We start from the raw sequence: 18,769 nt of genomic DNA, 5'->3' as shown, positions 1-18,769 counted from the left end.
TACGATGCAGTTTTTGATTGAAACCACTTTAAGTGTGTTTGCATTTTTTTAAAAACTGTATAATATCTCCCTCTTTCTTCACCTGTCAATTATGGTATTTTATGTCCTTTTAAGCCTCATATCTTTTTGTTTTTTTCCACGTCTTGTTTTTTTTAAAATAACATTTAAATCCGATTCAGCTGAAACTTATAAAAAAGGCTCATACCTCTGAGGTTCATGTCATTCATTTTGAATTCTCTATAAGCACTGAGCAATACGGAGAAGTGACCGACCACTGGAGAAAGGCCTTCCCCACCCAGCAGCCTCTGGAAGGATTAAGCAGCTATAGAAACATATCATCACGCAAACCAACCAACTTAACGAGTAAAGGTATTGGTTTTGGGTATAGTTTTAAGGAAGTATTACAGTATAGTTAGACACACCCCTCATAGGAACTAGAGCCCAAGCATGTCACTAGGCCAGGGTCCTCACCTCTCAGCTGAACTGTCAGGCTCTATGAACCGGATGAGTGGTGGAGCAGAGAGTGTTTCAGTAGCAAAGATTCCTCCCTGCAGCTGTACTCCAAAGCCGTTGAGTGGATCACCGGTCAAGACAACCTCACTTGTCTCTACGTGGACCACCTGACCACCAGGACCTACCGAACTGGATGCCAGGGACACTAAGCACACACATTGATACATATTAGATAGACTGTCTGTTAAACCTTCCTTATTTAACTAACAGGCTGAACCCACAAGAACTCTTGTGCTCTTTCTTCCTCTGCCTTCGTTTGAGCAGTGAGTTGCGAGGACTCATGGGAGCTGCTGGGCGCGGCAACGTGTTGGAGCTCAGGCTGCTGGGGCCTGACGTGGTTGTAGAGCTGGTAGAGAAACTGGCACAAACGAGAGCTGCAAGGGACAGAGAGAATATCTGTTTGTTATTGTGTACTAACAATGAATCAGATGAATGCAGGTTAAACAGGAAAAGGTAGAGAAATGTCTGTTAGAGTGTTGAGGGTCGCACAGAGTTGGGGATACGGTGAGCCACACAGACTCACACATGGATGTTGGAGATTTCTTGGTCGAGCATATCACTTTTTACATAACAAATTCCCACACTTCACTTCTGTTGCACCAGAGCAGGAGGAAGAGCTAAATTTCCTCTTGCTTTGGAAAAACTAGAAGAATATCCCAGATATAGGAGGTCAAGGGAAAGACCTTTTCCTGCCAAGCAACTCCTAATACTTAACAATTGCTTTGGGTAAGTGCTGATGACTGCTAAGTTAAGTATCCCCAACCAAGTGGCAGCCTTACTTTGAAGGATTTTAACCAGCTTACAACCTTAAACCGGGCATGCACTGTGCGATATTTTCAATCATTGCACGCAGCTACATATCAAACTGTACGATGTAGCCGCAGGGTTTAAAAGTTCCCAGATCACGATGCATGTTCTCACACTGTGCGGCCCAACGCTCTGATGGGACCTTACAACGGCCAACTGAATTTCAAACATGTTTGATTTTCTCCCAACCTCACGATTCCTGATCGGGAGATGGTCATGAGAGGCTGATTGCCCCTTGTTACCCCTGTACACTACATGACGCACGAAGCAAGATCAGGCTGAAAGTCGGCCTGAGTGACAAATTCTCATACAACTGGAGGATCGGCAGGAAAAGGGCTAAACATCGTGCAGTGTATGCCCGGCTTTAGAGGACTCAGTTCTTACACTTGCAGTAGTCCAGGCTGTTGATGGTGTTGTTGTTGGAGGCAGTCCATGACTTGTTTAGGGTGGAACTGGTTTTGCAAAGGGTTGAGTTTGAAGGGTGACAGTAATTCATACAGGGGTCCCAGGAGTGGGGGTGGTCTGATTTATGGACCTTCACTGGAAAACAAACAAGTTCATTTGTTATCAAGGCTAAAAGGTCTCAACCTATATAACACCTTTTCCAACCACGATACTCTGAAGTGCACCACATAACATTCTCAGTGACCAAATCCAGGCTGCCGTACACAGATGTCACAGGTCCCTCTAACCTCCATCAGTAGGCAGTAAGAATGGGGTCTCTTCATCAAAGGACTAACTCCTGCATCGTTCTCCTTTATCGTCCCATCATACATTAGAAGTTGCTGAAACGCGAGTTCTAGCAACTTCTGGAAAGCCTGTTTAACACTAAACTGGTCTGAGACTGTGTTAATGAAGAAGAATAACAGTGTTCCAGACTTTAACAGTTTTACATGCAGAGTTAATGGAGTACAGGAGAAGGAAGAACAACAAATACTTCAACGTACCAAGCAGATAGCTAATAACACTGTAATCCAGTCAATTTAAGGTCCATTTCCATAATCCAGTAGGCTAGCGCCCTGCATACTGTGTATTTCGAAAAGGTTTAAAAAACAATCCACTGGACTTGGTTTCCAAGATTTGAAGATGTTTCGCTTCAAGAAGGCTGGGCCTGCTATAATCCAGAAAATCTCTTTCGGCCTCCTTATTTTCATCAACCCCGAAGGACCCAGTCCAGATTAGGTCTTTGGAGGATGCTGTCTTTGAAATTGAAAACATCCCTTGTGTGTCAATTCCTGCCCTCCCCAGACTAACAGGCATAGATCCAAAAAAGAATGGCAGCAGCTGGATATGCACTTGAAAAACAGAGACATTTAATCATTTTGGATCATGATTTTTGCTTAAGTTCAGCAGTGTAAATTCTGTCTGAATGTGCTGCAAAACGTCCTGTGACGTTAATGGTGCTGTAAAGATTCAGGACTTCCTGCATTTACCATTAAAGGCTTTTGTAACTGCTGGATGTTTCCTGAGCATCTGAATTGAGTCCGGGCCATCTAACATTGTGTGCTCGGAAAATTTAGATTTCTCTTATTTCATATATTGATATATGCTATTTACTTACTATAAAAGTTTTTCACTAAGTCTATTTCACCTGCAAAGCTACACAATGCTAGCCTAGGTGCCATTCCGAACTTAGTCCCGCCCACAAGGTTTGAGGTCGGGAAGTTCGGTCTGGCTCTGCTCCATAGTAGCGCGAATATGATCGCCCACCCTCCGGCGATCCAATCAAATTGTCAGGGCGGGCTTTATACCATGATGGACTGATGATCAACAGTAACGTAATCAACCATGTGACCAAAGCGCGCTTGGGTGACAACAACAATGGCTGCCGCCGGAGAGTTGAGGTGTGTAGATTCTGCTATTAGGTCTGTTCTAGAAGATATCGACAGCAAATTAATTTTAAAAGAGGAACAGAGAAACGCGATCAAGGCTCATCTTCTTATTCTAGGCGTGCAACTGCACGCTTGGATTTTTGTTGACAACAACTATGCGTCGCTTAACATACGTCACGCACTCCGTTGCTCTTATTGGTTGTAGGTCTATCCAATTGAGTGCAGAGGCATTTTTTTTTCCTGGTTCGTTCAAAACACGCCCCATAATCACAGCTCTATGGAGCAGTATCAGACTCAGATTCTGACTAGAATTGAGTTGGACTACGTCAGGCTAACACAATGCATGAGTGAGGGATGTTTGTAGACAAGCCATACTTATTCCCATAAAAAGCAAGATTCTTTCTCAAGAATTTCTGTAATTTGTTTAGACTCTGACTACTTTCCATTATTGTAAGTAAGGGCTGATTACCATACAATAAGGACCGTATGATGAACTGCTCTCTCTTTGCAAAGGTAAAATAAAGTTCCACCTGAGTGACGTCCATCAATGTCCGTTTATTTAACTGGGGTGAGTAGCTGAAAACGTTTTTCTTATAAAACAGTGCTAGTAAGGTAAAACCTGGACATTCCAACAAAACATCTACACTGAATTTGGGATGCGTAAAGCCCGTTTTAGCTCCAGAAGTAGCTCTGATAACAGTTTCTGAAAAACATAAGTCTGTTCCAGGAAACAAAGCAGTTTAAATGAGCTCCTCTGATTCTGTTAAAAATGGTTGTGAGATGTTCTGTGGCTACAAACAAAAGTAGGGGAAAATATTTTCTGAGATTAACAGCCGAAAATCAGGCCTGCAGTGTGGCCATACGTGTCACTAAGCTTTGATGTTAATCCAAACCTGCAGCATGCCTCTACAATCATTTGGTCATGGGAGTCTTGGGAAGACTTGAATATGTGTTTGGGAACCCTGGGGTTAATACTCTGATGAGATTGGAAACACACTCCCATCCAGACCTCCTAGAGCTAGTCATTAGGTCCGGCAAAAAAAATCGCTGACTGATCACGGCACATGGGAATCACAGGAACAGACACTTTGTGTGGAATCATATGTGTTTCATGCATGAGAGCCTACAGATAAGAGAACATGAGGTGAATCGTGTTCACACAGACCGACTGCAGCAGTAAACCGAAGAGAAACACATACACAGCTTAAATCTTCTAATCAGTGTCTCTATTAATAAGGCCGGCTGCCAGCCCTGCTCCCAGGCTGCAAGCCTCTTAATGAGCTGTGTTCATTTCTCATGCATACAGCAGTCACACAACTGTGATTACCAGAAGAAAGAATCAATGAATAAATTTAGCCTTTTGGGGCAAATGCATAATATGTTAGAATGGAATGGATGGCAAGTTTTTCAATGTGTTGATTGTTGAGTTGTTGAAGGGTTTCCTTCCAGTTGCAGCTTTTTGCCACTTAAAGATAAGGACATACGAGCGGTGAGAGAAGAAATAAAATGAGCAAGGAGTGAAAGGAAATGAATCACAGGGAAGAAAGCCAAGAGACGAAAATGATTTTTGAAAGCTGTAACACAATGATGACGCTTTAAGCAAGAACCATCCTGGCTTTACACACTGTGCCGTTGAATTGCATTTTCTGTGGGCCACCGCTTTTCTCACGCGTAGCTCAGAAACACTGAATATTGAATTAAAGTATCTCAAAGAAGATGTTTGAGTTCAGGTTTAAGATAAAAGATAAAGATTTCAGCCTTTTCTTACAGACTCTTCTTCTCATTTTCTCTCAGGTTTCTAATCAAGGATAAATCCACCAAATAAAACCATAAACACACCATCTCTGCTTATTTATACCAAGCCTACACAATATCAAAGAAGCATATGAACACAATAACGATGCTGAATATTATGAGAAAAATGGCTGATTTTCCCACGTTCTGATGACGCTTTTCTGTTTCTTCTCAAACTGTCTCCAAAACTACATCTCCTAAGTTCAAACATGTTGGCCCATAAAATATTAGAGATGCAAGGATATGAATATCTGGACTGATATTTATATCCTGATATTAATATTGCAGTCACAGCAGATAACTGATACCCAGTGTTGTGCCTGAACGCGTTCATTGAACGAACGTTCATGAACTTGTTCATATTATGGGCGAACGTGAACTGAACGTACTGCATTACTGCCTGATGAACGTTATTGTGAACTCGTTCATTCTGGTGTCTGTGAACGGCACGCTCTCTCAGTTCAACTCCGTTCAATAGGTTGCCAGATATCTATAGAGTCCTCCAGGCGAAACCCCGGCTAAATCACACCGTAAACAGGCCTTAATATGTAGCGGGAAAAACACCCAATCTGGCAACACCAGCTACCAGTGTCGTAGCCTACAGCCGCGTGCGTCATCAAAACAAAATGCAGCGTGGAAGCCACAGCAGCGTGGAGGCGACAAAGCAGCAGTATGATCACTTAAAACAGGTTTATGACCAGGTGGTCGGTGAGGATGATGGCAACAATCTTACATTTCTCTGCAAACCGGCTTTCAGTAAACAAATCTGCACTTAAACCTGCCTGGTATAATTTTCCAGGATTCCAGTATTCCTTTTTAGTATGTACTGAAATGAAATTTCAAATGGAAAAAATAATAAAAATAAAAACATTTGCACCTTAAAGACTACTTTCCTATTTTTCTTTTAATAATTCCTCATAAAAAAGACCATTCAAGCAGCACATTTGTCCTGATGTTTTTGAGAATATACTGTAGGGGTGAAGGCTGCAGCTGCTACTAGTGTGAAGTGAATTTACAGCAACAAAGCGTTAAAGCAGCAATGGGGAAATGCTGTCCCCTCAATGCTAATGTAAACCCTGGTTGGATAAGGATTCAAAACTGGATATGAAGATGAAATCTGATGCACAGTTTCAGTGTTACAACTGATAAAATAATTGCTGTCTGTGGTTCTACAGTAGGCTATGGTGTAATTGAGCAATATATGAAAAAAAAAGAACTATGAACTAGTTCATTTTTTGGAACTGTGAACTTAGTTCAAAATTTTGAATTATGAACTATGAACTGAACTAGTTCATTTTAAAATGTGTGAACTGAACTTTGAACTAGTTCACGTAGAAAGAGAACTTTCCCAACACTGCTGATACCAATGGCTTTTATATATCATACGTTTTCTTACCCTTTGAACAAAGTCCTCTGCTTCAGTTAAACACAAACACAATCACTTCACATCCCCAAACACATGAAAAATCCCCTGCTCCCCCCCCCCTCCTGATGCAAAAACTACAGCTACATGTATAAAATATGTATGAAGAAACCAATATTGGCCAATATCACTATTAATGCGGATATACCGTGCATCCTTATAAATTAACATCAAGAGTGGAACATCCCACAAATCACAAATATTACTGGGCAGCTAGAATTTGCATTAATGAAACTGTAAAACAGATATTCCTCCATATATTATTTCTAAAGCAGTCTGTTGCATCAGATACAATGTTTGATAACAATCGTTGTTGATTAATGAGATAAAAAGTGTTATTTAATGTTGTTCAGCTCCAATTAAGACACAAAATCAACAATTTGTGTTAACCTCTGTTGTATATAGATCGAGGGGTGCAAACACACTGCAAATATATAAAAATGTGCAACAAATGCAAAAATTACTGGAAAAACATAAATTAACATTAAAACTAAAACTAAAAAAACGAAATCACTAAACACTAAAAAACACACAAAGACAGAAAAAAGCTTTAAAACAAGATTTGCTGCAAGTAGCAACATTTCCCCTTTAGGATTAATAATGTATTGATGAATTGAATTGAAATCCAACTGCAAGTGACAAAAAGATGCAATGGAAAAGCTCCAGACCACTAGGGGGAGACAACCATCAACTCATATGGGACCATAACACAGACCTTAGTACGGAGTAATGTCTATGGACAATGATAGATGGAATGCCCGCATTAAGGAAATTTGGAGGGAAGAAAAATAAAACCCTTAGGATCTGATATCCAAACAATCCAAACAAAGAGTGCAAAACTGCAAAAAAATAAACAATAATAATTTAAAATAAAATATGTGGCCTTGTTGCAAATGATCCCTAAAGATTGTTTATACAACTGCTAAATTAGTAAAGCAGTTCGGTTGTGGTCCATTTCAGTCAGTTTGCACTGGCAGTTTGAGAGCAGTGTTGAAGTTCTAAGCCATGAAGATGGAGATAGATGACAATGGTGAGAACTGTTTATGTTGCACTCTAGAAGTATATCAGAGTACTAAGAACAAGAGGACAAAGTTAAACATGGTAAAATTGTCTTTGTATCCTTCAACTTTCAACTCCTCTCAACGGCTGCTTCACCCATTATACGAAGTACGAAGTAAGGTAGGCTCCTAATGATTTAACAAAACAGAAATATACTTCCTGCAGTCATAAAATACACTGATGGAGAAAAAACTTCCCTCTGACAAATTTGGGGGCGTTTACTTTCAGCACCACCCCCCTTACAGACTCAGTGAAGATGTTCTCTGTTAAAACATGACACAATTTGTAAGTTAGGTGTTTTCTAATTTGTTTAATTTGTTTAAAGATTGTTTATCTCCTGCTGCATTGATCTGTGCCAGCCTGCACAGACATCTTTTCTCCACTGCATTCTCTGTCAATCTGCTTGGCCTGCTTTGTGGCCACAATGACTGCAGAAATTTGGATGTGAATTTGCGCCTGACTTTCAAACATATTAAATAAAGATGAAAATACTGCGGTCACATGTCACTTTCAGGTTTAAAAACTACTTTGCAGTTATTCATTTTCATATCCTTTAGCTTTAAATTAAAGGAAAATTGCGGTTTTTAACACTTTTAGCCCATTTTCTGTAGTGTCCAGGATGAAATCGAATGATCGACACCAAAATTTTGACGATTGCTCCTGTCTCTGCTATTTGGCTCATGCAGAATCCCCCCCTGGCTGCTTCAGAATGGCTTCCATTGTGCATGTCCGATAATGTCCTTAAAACAACCTTAAACGTTCTTTTTTTTTAATATGCTACTCACCGGGTCGTCAGCGCTGTTCAATGACGTTCCAAAAAAAGTTTCGTGAAGAAAAACCGTTCCTGTCTTGTTTTATTTAGCATTTTGTAAATCCCAGAACTATTTTTTCCGATACATCGCAACCGCTTATAAACTTCCGCTTCCCGTTCGAATCTGAAGCGTTGCACACTCCAGACCACTAGTTGGCGACGGTATCCTCTACCGTCAAACTCAAAGTCCAATATGTCCTCCTCAAGAATCCACCTTTCGTATTCCATTTTCAGAGTTTTTTAAAGTGTTTAACAGAGACGTTAGCACCTCGACGTCGGAGTACACAGAGTGAAGCAGAAACACTTGGGCCTTGCGAAAAGACTACAACTAATCGTAAACAGGCCCCCTTTCCGTTTCCGGTGGCAGGGGGATATTGACTATTCCAACAGAACTCAATGGGATTTACAAAATGCTAAATAAAACACTACAGGAACGTTTTTTCTTTACGAAACTTTTTTTGGAACGTCATTGAACAGCACTGACGACCCAGTGAGTAGCATATTTTTAAAAAAGAACGTTTAAGGTTGTTTTAAGGACATTATCGGACATGCACTATGGAAGCCATTCTGAAGCAGCCAGGGGGGGATTCTGCGTGAGCCAAAAAGCAGAGACAGGACCAATCGTCAAAATTTTGGTGTCGATCATTCGATTTCATCCTGGACACTACAGAAAATGGGCTAAAAGTGTTAAAAACCGGAATTTTCCTTTAAGTTCGTAGAACACAAACTGCATATTCATAAAGGCACAAATGCAAAAAACCTATTTAAAACTGCTTATATTACACACTTATATTACATATATATTTTTTTGTTGTATCCGCATCTGCCAATATCCTTTGATTTTATCACTCTTTAGTCAAAACCCTCCCCCACTGTCTCTTAGCACTGGGTTTGTTGCTTAAAACAAGCAGGGTTCTAACATTTATTGGGCCATCTTCAGTAGACAAATCAGGAAACGTTGTAGCCTCAGGCTATTCGTTTCCCGTCAACCCCACCCAGCAAACAGGAGCTCCTTTTCTCATAAACGGCTCTTATTTTTTGGACCAGTTAAAGTTTTAGGGGTTTAAAAGTGCCTAGGATCTTGTCTCTAAAGTGAGCCTTGCCAGTCATTTCATGAAACATTTGATAAATCTATTTTACAACTGTCAAAGTGTGGCTCTAATAACCCAATTAACCAAGACTGGGGGACTCGAGCCAATGACTTGACTCAAGTCAGATTTGTGACTTCTGACTTGCTAGATTAAAATGCACAAAAAACTTGATTTGCCCTTCCCGACCTGCGAATTGACTTGACTTGAGTCATGGGACTTGCCAAGTCACTGCAATCATGTTTGGTTCTATTATCATTATTAACAAATACCGTAAATCCTCTAATATAGGCCGGGGCCTTTATTTCACTCAGGTGCATCTTGGTCCAGGCCATTATTGGAAGGAGGCCAGAAATAGAGGCAGACCTCTATTTCTATTTGATCAAAACAGACGACCAGTGGAATGAATAAAAACAGATTGTGTCTCTTTGAACCGATAAAATGCTAGGTTAATTTATTGAAAAAGTACAGTTACCATAATGGTTTACAGAACATTATTCAGACTTCTTCCAGCAGCTGCTTTTTTTCTGCACGGCAATACAAAAAAAAAGACACAGAATGGATTCTTGGCCAAACAAAGTTTTAAAATAAATTAATGGAAACTGTTCTGCCATCACAGCTGGTCATAGAAACCAAACAATCCGGCCTCCTGTCTGCAGCACTGTCTGCGCTAAGGATGGGAATTCCCAAGCTAATGGATTGGATTCGTTAGCAAACACTGCCCCCCTGTGGTACTTGCATGTTACTATCAGAGGTTGGTGAGGACTGCACAGGAACATCGTTGGTTCCAATTGTAGCCCCGGCCTGTATTAGCGTCCGGCCATTATTTACCCCCGCCGACAGCAAAACCGGTCATTATTAGAGACCCGGCTGCTAATGGAATACAGGCCAATATTAGAGGATTTACGGTAAATGATTGGATAATTCTTGCTTTATTTTGTGTAAATGCCTCTGACCTGCAGAATAACAGCAGTCAGAAGCTCGTGAGGCGTCCCTTCGGCTGCTCAGACGCGCTGCAGGAACTTTGGCTGCACCTTGATGAGCGGCAACTATTGACTGAAACTTCTGTATGTAAACCTGCTGCTTCTGCTGTGTGCGGTCTGAAAGTAGCATCACTCCCATCTCTGTTTATTAATACAACTAATAACCCAATCCTACACATTTAACTAAAGTTTTATATCTACTTCTTTATTAGCATGCTTTGGCAGAGAATTGCTAAAATCAGAGACAACATTTTAACTCTTTCTTACACTGAATACTAAGATTCTCTAGTAGAGAATTTTAGATTTTAAACCTTTTCTGAATTTGCTGCTCTTTATTTTCTGTGATTGCACCATATTTCATTTGCAGTGCTTTTGTAGTTTTATATATTAGCAGTAAATTTTGACCTCTCCGCCATAGTAGTAATTCCCTACAATAACAGCAAAGATCAACATTTAACCTGTGAACTCAAAAGTGCAAACATTAAAGTAGGGAAATGCAATCACTTTGGAACAAGACACCCTTCTGAAATAATCAGGCACAAAGCTACAAATGAGGATCAATGATTCTTCACTCAGTCTTGAAGGGAACAAAAGAAAAAAAAACAAGACTGATGCTGCAAAATTCTGATTTTATTCTTGTTTCAGTTTCAAACTAGATATCTCTTCGAATTCTAGGTTAGAATTTTATATTTTCATATTTCTATCTGTACCCTAATGTGCTCTACTAAAGAGATTCAAAGCTCCAAAATAATCTCTAATCCTGCTGATCCTGTAGAGAAAAAAATTGTTAAAAGATAAAAAAAAATTGGCAAATATGAGGGAAATAATGTCTGACAAATTGCTACTTTCTAAAATTATATCCCCACCTTGGGGATATAATTTTAGAATTTTTTTTTACCCTTGGTTATCAATCCATTCAGACCGCGGGAAATAATAGTATTATGAATCAAACGTCCATTAAACCCACCTGTGTCGTGCTGCTTCCCAGCTAGCCTTGTCTGGTGTGAAGGGAGGATCTCTAACTTAACGAGTTCAGTTGTGCTTGCTAATAGCTGCGTTGCCTCCAACACAGTGCAGTGTTCTGTGGACGTCCCATCTATGGAGAGGAGGTGATCTCCAGGATGCAGTGCTCCACATCTAGTTCATGCAGAAGGAAAAGAAAGCGCAGAACAATACTACGACATTAAGAAACCAGACAGCAGTGATTTTTGGACCCAAATTTGCAGCTATGGAGCAGTGATAGATGTTAGCAGAATGTAGACATCCATAACCAACATTGTAAGGGATTTACCCCCTCAACAACTGGTTTTGCAAACAGGCATTTTGTGTCTTTCAGCCTTTCCCTTCAGCCTCATAAGGGGAATCAACAGTGACTGAGCGGTAGGGGAGATGTTTTGGGTTTTGTTTGGATTTGGAGTATTGTTTAGCTTCAATTTCTTTAAGTTAGTTGTGAATGTTTTTTGTTTTTTTTCCCCCCATGAGGTTTAATTTAGTTGATTATCTCTATAGTTCTGCTGCTATAGGCTTAGACTGCTGGAGGACATAGGGACAATTTTTTCATCATTCTGCTTCATTCTATCTCTATTCTCCCACTCTGCAGAATCTGTTAGTTCAATCTCTAACGTTCTGCTCTCTCTGCTTTTCCTCATAGTAGCTTCATCTGGTCTGTTCCTGTTTGGCTGTGACTCCATCCTGGAGAGAAATATCAGCTGTGCTGCTGCCATCAACACCTTTGCTTACAGATGTTGGAGATCTGCCTGTTGTTCAATTTAGTCCTGTTTCTCTGACTGTGACTGGCTGGATGTGCTCTCTTCATCTTCTGACGTGGGAGCTGGCTTGGATCTCATCTGCCTGGCTGTGTGTTTCCTGGAGCTGGTTGGCGGTTGCCTTCCAGAGTTTCCATCCCTTTTATTAGAACTGGTACAGGCTGATGCTGTAGAAAGCTGGGTTGTTAAAATGTGGGTGTGTCTTTTTTTTTAAGAGAGTGGAACACTTACTCCTCTGCTTTGTTTCTGCCTCTGTCGGCAAACCTTACAAACTTGTTACGTCGAGTAAGGATATTTTACTGCCTGTTTACAAGCTCTTTATGTATATTTTAGAAGCAGACTGAGGCTCTGCTTGGGGCGATATCCATTTTCTACCTTCTGTTTTAATTGTAGTGCTGGATTCATGTGCATCGACTTTATGTGTGTAAGGATTTCCTAAACAGGCTGGATGTGAAAGACACCACATCAAACACAATATATCTGTAATCCCGCAGTGTAAGAATGGCTTCCTGGAGTAGGCGGGATATTGATTTCTCTGTTTGGCTATATTTAAAAGACATTTTCCACAATCTTTGACACTGGCACTGTTTCACACCATCTACTACTGTCGCAACATTTCTATCACACAGAGGAAACGCATTTATGATCCTTAGCTTTTTAAACATTTACTATATTGACCCCTAAGGAAATAATAAATGTTGCCGTCGCTCTTAACGTTTTTCTTTCAGCATGTTTTTGAATATTTGATCATTTGAGTGCCATAAATCTAAAAGTTATTTACTTCAATTTCATCTGCAAAATTAACACAACTGGTTCTCAAAAATTATAATTAATTAATTAAGATATTTTCAAAAGTGATTCAGTTGGTGGTATTTCATTAAAACCTTTAGTGGGTTTTGTCTTCAGGGATGTCGCCCTTTCTGGTCCAGAACTGGACTGGTTTAAATCCTCTGGAAAGGCCGAGATCGTTTAGTGTCATTAGGTAACTTTACACTAGAGACCAGAGAAACCCCATGTGGTGTTCCCCAAGGCTCCATCCTAGGGCCACTCCTTTTCAGTATCTCCTTGCTCCCCCGGACTCAGATCTTAATAAAAAATATCAGTCACCATAGCAATGCAGACAACATCCAGCTGTATGTTACCTTGTCACCATGTGACTATGAACCCATTCCAGCTCTGCGTAAATGCAGAGAAGAAATCCATTAAGTGATGAACAAAATGTTCTACAGAGGAATGAAACTAAACGAAAGTAACAGTTTTAGGACAAATGGAAGAGCTTCTTAAAGTTAGCACTCAGCTTCAGCTACACCAGCTCAAAAGCAGCAATCAGGCTCTAAATCTGGGTGTAGTGATGGAGTCAGACCTGAATCTCCAGAGGGTCATAAAGACAGGAACGATGTCGGCCTTCTATCAGCTGAAGGACATCTCCACGATTAAAGGAAAAATTTTTCAGTAATTTCTCATGCAAAGGCATCATTTCATAGGCATTACGCTGCTGTGCGTTATGCAAAAGTTAGGCTGTCGTTGGACAGAAGTTCTGGACTTGTTCTGTATACTCTATGCATTAGGGGTGGAATGATTCACAAAATCCACGGTTCGGTTCGATTCACGGTTTCTGGTCACGGTTTTCGGTTCGATTCGATACATGTTGATTGTTACACCGAAATTCCATAAAAAATTATGAAATTAATGAAAAAATCTCCCCAAAAATAATGGATTGTAATTATTTTAAATGATCCGCGGAAACCCTGGATCATTTCCGTATGTTTTGCTGCTTTGAATTTAATCATCTGGCGCATGCTCTCTAACCTGACAACAGCCAGATGCATGTCTCGCTCATGTCTCGCTCCGCCACATGCATCTGGCTGTTGTCAGGTTACATGCTCTCTACCATCTCCAAGGAACTCAGAGGGGAGCGGACGAAGCCACAGCGGGGGCTGTAGGCTTTGCTTTGAGCAGCCGGTCTGGAGCGCAGCGGGGGTTGCTGACGGAGTATGAGGGATTTCGGGGTTAGCATGACATGTTGCTGTTAGCATAAACAAAACGTGTTGCACAATGCTTGCACACTGTTGCACTTTTATTCACAACTTTCTTTCCGCCGTCATCGTAGGTCACTCTAAATGCCGTCTTCCAACTCCTGTTCTTTCCCACTCGCCAGTCCGACACAATTCTCCACAACAACTGATTTTTTTCCCTGCTACACCCGGCTAAGCTGCTTCGCTTCTTCTTCTTCTTGTTTACTACTGGCGGTTGGCTTTGGTCGCAGTACCGCCACCTTCTGCTCTGGAGTGTAATCGCTTCCTCCATGAGAAAAATGAGCAGCGCATGAACCGAACGAACCGAGACAGACGAACCAAACGATTCTGACGGTTTTCATAAATCGTCCCATCCCTACTATGCATACACCCAACGTTGAAATAAATTCATAGGACGGTCAGCGTATTTCAGCATATTAGGAGATTCCTGGACGTAGGGCATATGCTGGCTTAAGACTGATTCATACTCAGAAACCAGCACGTCTGACTGTGTGTCGCAGTGAACGCAAATATGCCCCCCGCCCCTTCCACAGACACTCTGCTGCACCTCTCCATAATTGTAGGTGACCGCAGACAGTGATAGGATAGGAGGCCTCTGATTGGTCAAATCTACATCCACTCTACTGGACCAGCTAGAAGAGCGAGATGTGTGAGAAAGCTGGGACCCTTTTTCCACCTGGATCACCGCTCTTTTTCGCCCTCATGTCCCTCAGTTGTCGCACAAACTTGCCCCCAATTCCTCTCCACCTTGGCCGAATCTAGACCCAAAGCTAGTTCGTCATTGTCTCTCTTGCGTTTGCCGTGGGATAACATGCTTCAATATTGAGCATAAATCTAAAATTTCTGCGTCAAGCTCACTGCAACACACTGCTGCAGGAATATAACCAGCCCTTTAATTGGCCATGTGTGACAGGGCCCTAACTGTTTGACCAGAACAGATTCAGACAAACTGGGTCAGAACTTGGAAAATTGGTGCTGAGAAAGCAATTCAGCCATTAGTTCAGGTGCGTTAGACGAGGAATGAATCAAATGATTTAGTTCCCTCCCTGGAGGGTTGGAGGCTGTAACTGAGAACTGAAGGTGGAAGAAAATGTCCTCGTTGGTTTGTCGTTCAGCTTCATTCTTTCTCAACTTGAATCATAAATATTATCAATGATTTAAAGAAATTAATGCTTCATAAAAGCGGAAGTGTTTTAAAACCGTATCCTAGTTTTAAATCCTTAAAAAATTTTATTTATGTTTTTTTCTTTCTTTTTTTGATGCTGTTTGCCTACTAATAATCTCTAAATAGAGTTTGGGGGCTGCTAATACATGCCAAATTTAATTTTTTTTTTTAAAACAGTTTCTCCTTTTATTTATTACAAAAGCATGTGGTTGTTAAATGTGAAAAAGTCATAATGAATAAAATCTGAAAGCTCTGTTTATAAGTGATGTGTTAATGCGTACCTGTCCACCACGCTGCCGGGTTTGACCCGGTCGATCACGATGACCTGCTTGTTTCGATGATTAGCCGACGTCAGCGTGATGCCCAGTGTTGCCCCGGGTGACTTAGCGATTTCCACTAATAGCGGACCGGAGGCGTTGGCTACTGTGTCTAAAAGGAAAAAAACATTCTGAGCTTTGATGATTGTGGTGGTTCACTTTATATTAAGCTGCTTCGTTTTTTAGTTCAAGCAAACTGTTTACCAGTTTACCTGAGAGGCCTGGACAGCCTAATTCTGCTCACCCATTATTGTGACGTCGTACTCTATCTGGAACAGGGCTTCCTGGCCACACTGGGCCAACACACTGAGGGCGTCATTGTGGCTGGCGCTGTGTAGAGGAACACCATCCACACTCAGAAGGCGGTCCCCGGGTCGCAGCGTGCCTTCTCTGAGCACAAGAACATAAAAGGAAAACAGCTCTTTAAACACAGAAAAAACAGCACAATCTAATAGAGATGTCCCGATCCAGGTTTTTGCCCTTCCGATCCGATACCGATATTGTTTTTGGACTTCCGATCCGATACCGATACTGGCCGATACCAGCCTATCCAAGCATGTATTTAAGTTTAAGTTAAAGTATTTAGCCTTAGTTGTAAGACCCATGTTGAAAAGGGTTTTAGTACTCTTGATAACATCTAGCCAGCTGAATTAGGTGAGATTGAATAAAACACAATGATTGGTAACAACAAACTTACCTGTTTATTAAGAGATAAACACAAACTGGACAAAATTATGAATAGCAATCTGAAATTGCACAGTGAACAGTAAAACCGTAAACAGTTAAATGTGCAAGTATTACTGTAAGTTTTAATAAAAATGCAAAACAGACAAGAGTGGAAAATAGTCTATTAACTTAGAATCAGGACTCTACTCTTGAAAAAAGACACTGCTTAAAAAAAAAATCAGTGCAAATAATAGTGACCTATTACACAAAAATGCCTTATACTCCCCAATCTCCTCCACTAATAATCCCACACGGCTGACATTTTCCCCGCTATCTTCCAATTCACCTGTTTTAATGGTTAGGCCGGGAGACAGACCCAAAAAGACCTGTGGGTGCGTTGAAGGTGTTCTGGAAAATGCAGACCGGATTCGGGAAACACTGGTGCAAAATAGTGGAATGGATCGTTTCAATCGGCGAAACTGTAAAATACGGACCGGATTTTTTTTTAAAACTGGATCGGCAGTCTGGATCGGCATTTTTGCATGCTTTGCCGATACGCATTTTTTTGCCAATATCGGCGTCCGATCCGATACGTGGATCGGATCGGGACAAGCCTACAATCTAATATTTCTAGGTTTTTACTACTTTATATTTTGTCTCATTTTAGAACATGTCAGTTTCTTTTAAATGCCAAATGCCCTGTACTTATAAACAGGCTCGCACTGGGAATGATTTGCAGCCCTGGCTTTCTTTATTTACACCCGCCACCGATATAGAGGCAGACAGGCTGTTCTTCAAAAATGAATACATGAAAGCTCAGTGGTGTTTAAGCATTCACTGCGAGTCTAGGTGGCATGTGGGCAATGAAATGAAATAATGTAAACAGATGCAAAAGCCAACATATTTTTGCAAAATATTCTAACATAAATTTGCCAAATATGAGAGGAACATCGTAGTTTGGTTTAAAGAAAGCATTTTAGTTTCATTATAATTTAGTTTGCTGCAAGGATTTTACAGTTTGAAGAAATAGAAAATGACACCATATTCCAACCGTCACAAGGATGTGCATGACAAGGAAGGGCTGTATACACTGCATGCATCATTTAGGTATCACAGATTACCAGTCCGAGCCTGCTTATAATGCACCTTTATAAGTTAGGAGAATCCAGTGCACTTTACAGGACATTCTAACACTGATGGTGACGAAACAGAGGATGTTCATGGGGTCTCCAGGAAGGGACCAATGTGCATTAAAGGTATAGAGGATGATATTTTGTTTATGATCTAAATAAGTGGTCCTCCTAATTGTAAATTGTTCTGGTGATATATTTACGTAAAGCTGTCCTACGTGCTCGTCCCGAGTTAGCTATCTTTTTTTGTGCATGCGCACTTTCAGGCGTATATCTGTGGTGAGCTACGGTTTCAGACAGTCATTAAAGGAATAGTACACCCAAAACATGATTAGCCTTCATTTTCTACTCACCCTAATGCTGAACAACATTCTGGAGTACTTTTTTGATATCTCAAATGCATCTGGAGATCTGGGAGGCTTCTTGCTGTCTGCTGACATTCAAATAATGGAGGTCTATGGCGCCCGAGGCAGAAAGGTCCATAAAAGTCCACAAAAAACGTGTCAATATTCCTCCATACTGCTCGTCCAATGTATTCCAAGTGTTCTGAGTGGGTAGCGTCCAGAATTTACTCAAAACGAAGTCATTTAGAATGTTTTTAGAGCATAAACAGTAGTGTATAGGATTTCCTGAAAGCGCGCACATGCGCGTTCACGACGCTACGGAAGCCGGCAGACCAAACCAGATGAAAGTGCGCATTCAGCGTCTGCTCTGCCGATAATGCAAGCGTAGAAGAAGAAATGTGCTGTTTACCTGTGCAAAGAAAGAAACAACGAAAGAAAAATGTCTGAGGACTTCAGTGTTGAGGAAGAGCATGAGTTCTTTGCCGAGCTGAATGCGCACTTTCGTCTGGTTTGGTCTGCCGCGGTTTCCGTAGACTCGTGAACGCGCTTTCAGGAAATCCTATACACTACCTTCATTCAATGAAGGTAGGAAGCTGCTTTCAAAGTTACCAAAAATTACTGAGTTCGGCTTCTTCACTGCGGCAGCGGCGAGCAGTAGCAGCAGTAACCTGCCGCAAACAGCTGACAACTTAGCGGCAAGTCTGGCACCTGTTAAGGAGGATCCATCGTGTGGAGTTGAACAACTAGTGAGTATTAAGCTGTCGAAGGGGACATTCCCCCTATATTGATTTACCTTATTGAAGATGGGTCATTTTAAAGTAAGTTTATAATTTCATTTGGATTTGCTACAAACGATGAAAAATCAATTATTTAGGTGTTTTTAATGTTGAATATCAGGAAAATCTCAGGCTTTTAAATGTTGTAAAATCACCCATAAGTTTTAGGTGTTTTAGTCTTTAATAATTTAAGTTATACATTCAAAAAACATAAGGAAGTTATTACCAACATCTCACTCTGCTTTACAGCTTTGTATTG

At 40.9% G+C, this 18,769-nt stretch overlaps 1 protein-coding gene across 2 annotated transcripts in view; it reads right to left on the bottom strand.

Annotated features, from left to right (window-relative positions):
- The window catches only part of grip2b (glutamate receptor interacting protein 2b), a 108,737-nt gene that overhangs the window by 42,267 nt on the left and 47,701 nt on the right, over positions 1-18,769 (bottom strand). For both annotated transcript variants that reach the window (XM_038300751.1, XM_038300752.1), the window contains exons 7-12: positions 15,839-15,984; positions 15,559-15,706; positions 11,278-11,447; positions 1,705-1,860; positions 735-887; positions 472-658 (exon numbers count right to left, since the gene is read on the bottom strand). In XM_038300751.1, the coding sequence (XP_038156679.1) occupies positions 472-658; positions 735-887; positions 1,705-1,860; positions 11,278-11,447; positions 15,559-15,706; positions 15,839-15,984 (960 nt within the window). The remainder of the gene's footprint in view (positions 1-471; positions 659-734; positions 888-1,704; positions 1,861-11,277; positions 11,448-15,558; positions 15,707-15,838; positions 15,985-18,769) is intronic.

The sequence above is a fragment of the Cyprinodon tularosa genome, unplaced genomic scaffold, assembly GCF_016077235.1.
Source record: "Cyprinodon tularosa strain WSP-4 unplaced genomic scaffold, ASM1607723v1 ctg455, whole genome shotgun sequence".
Classification (NCBI taxonomy): domain Eukaryota; kingdom Metazoa; phylum Chordata; class Actinopteri; order Cyprinodontiformes; family Cyprinodontidae; genus Cyprinodon; species Cyprinodon tularosa.
Note: the sequence above shows the minus strand (reverse complement) of the source record. Positions and strands in the feature narration are given on the sequence as shown.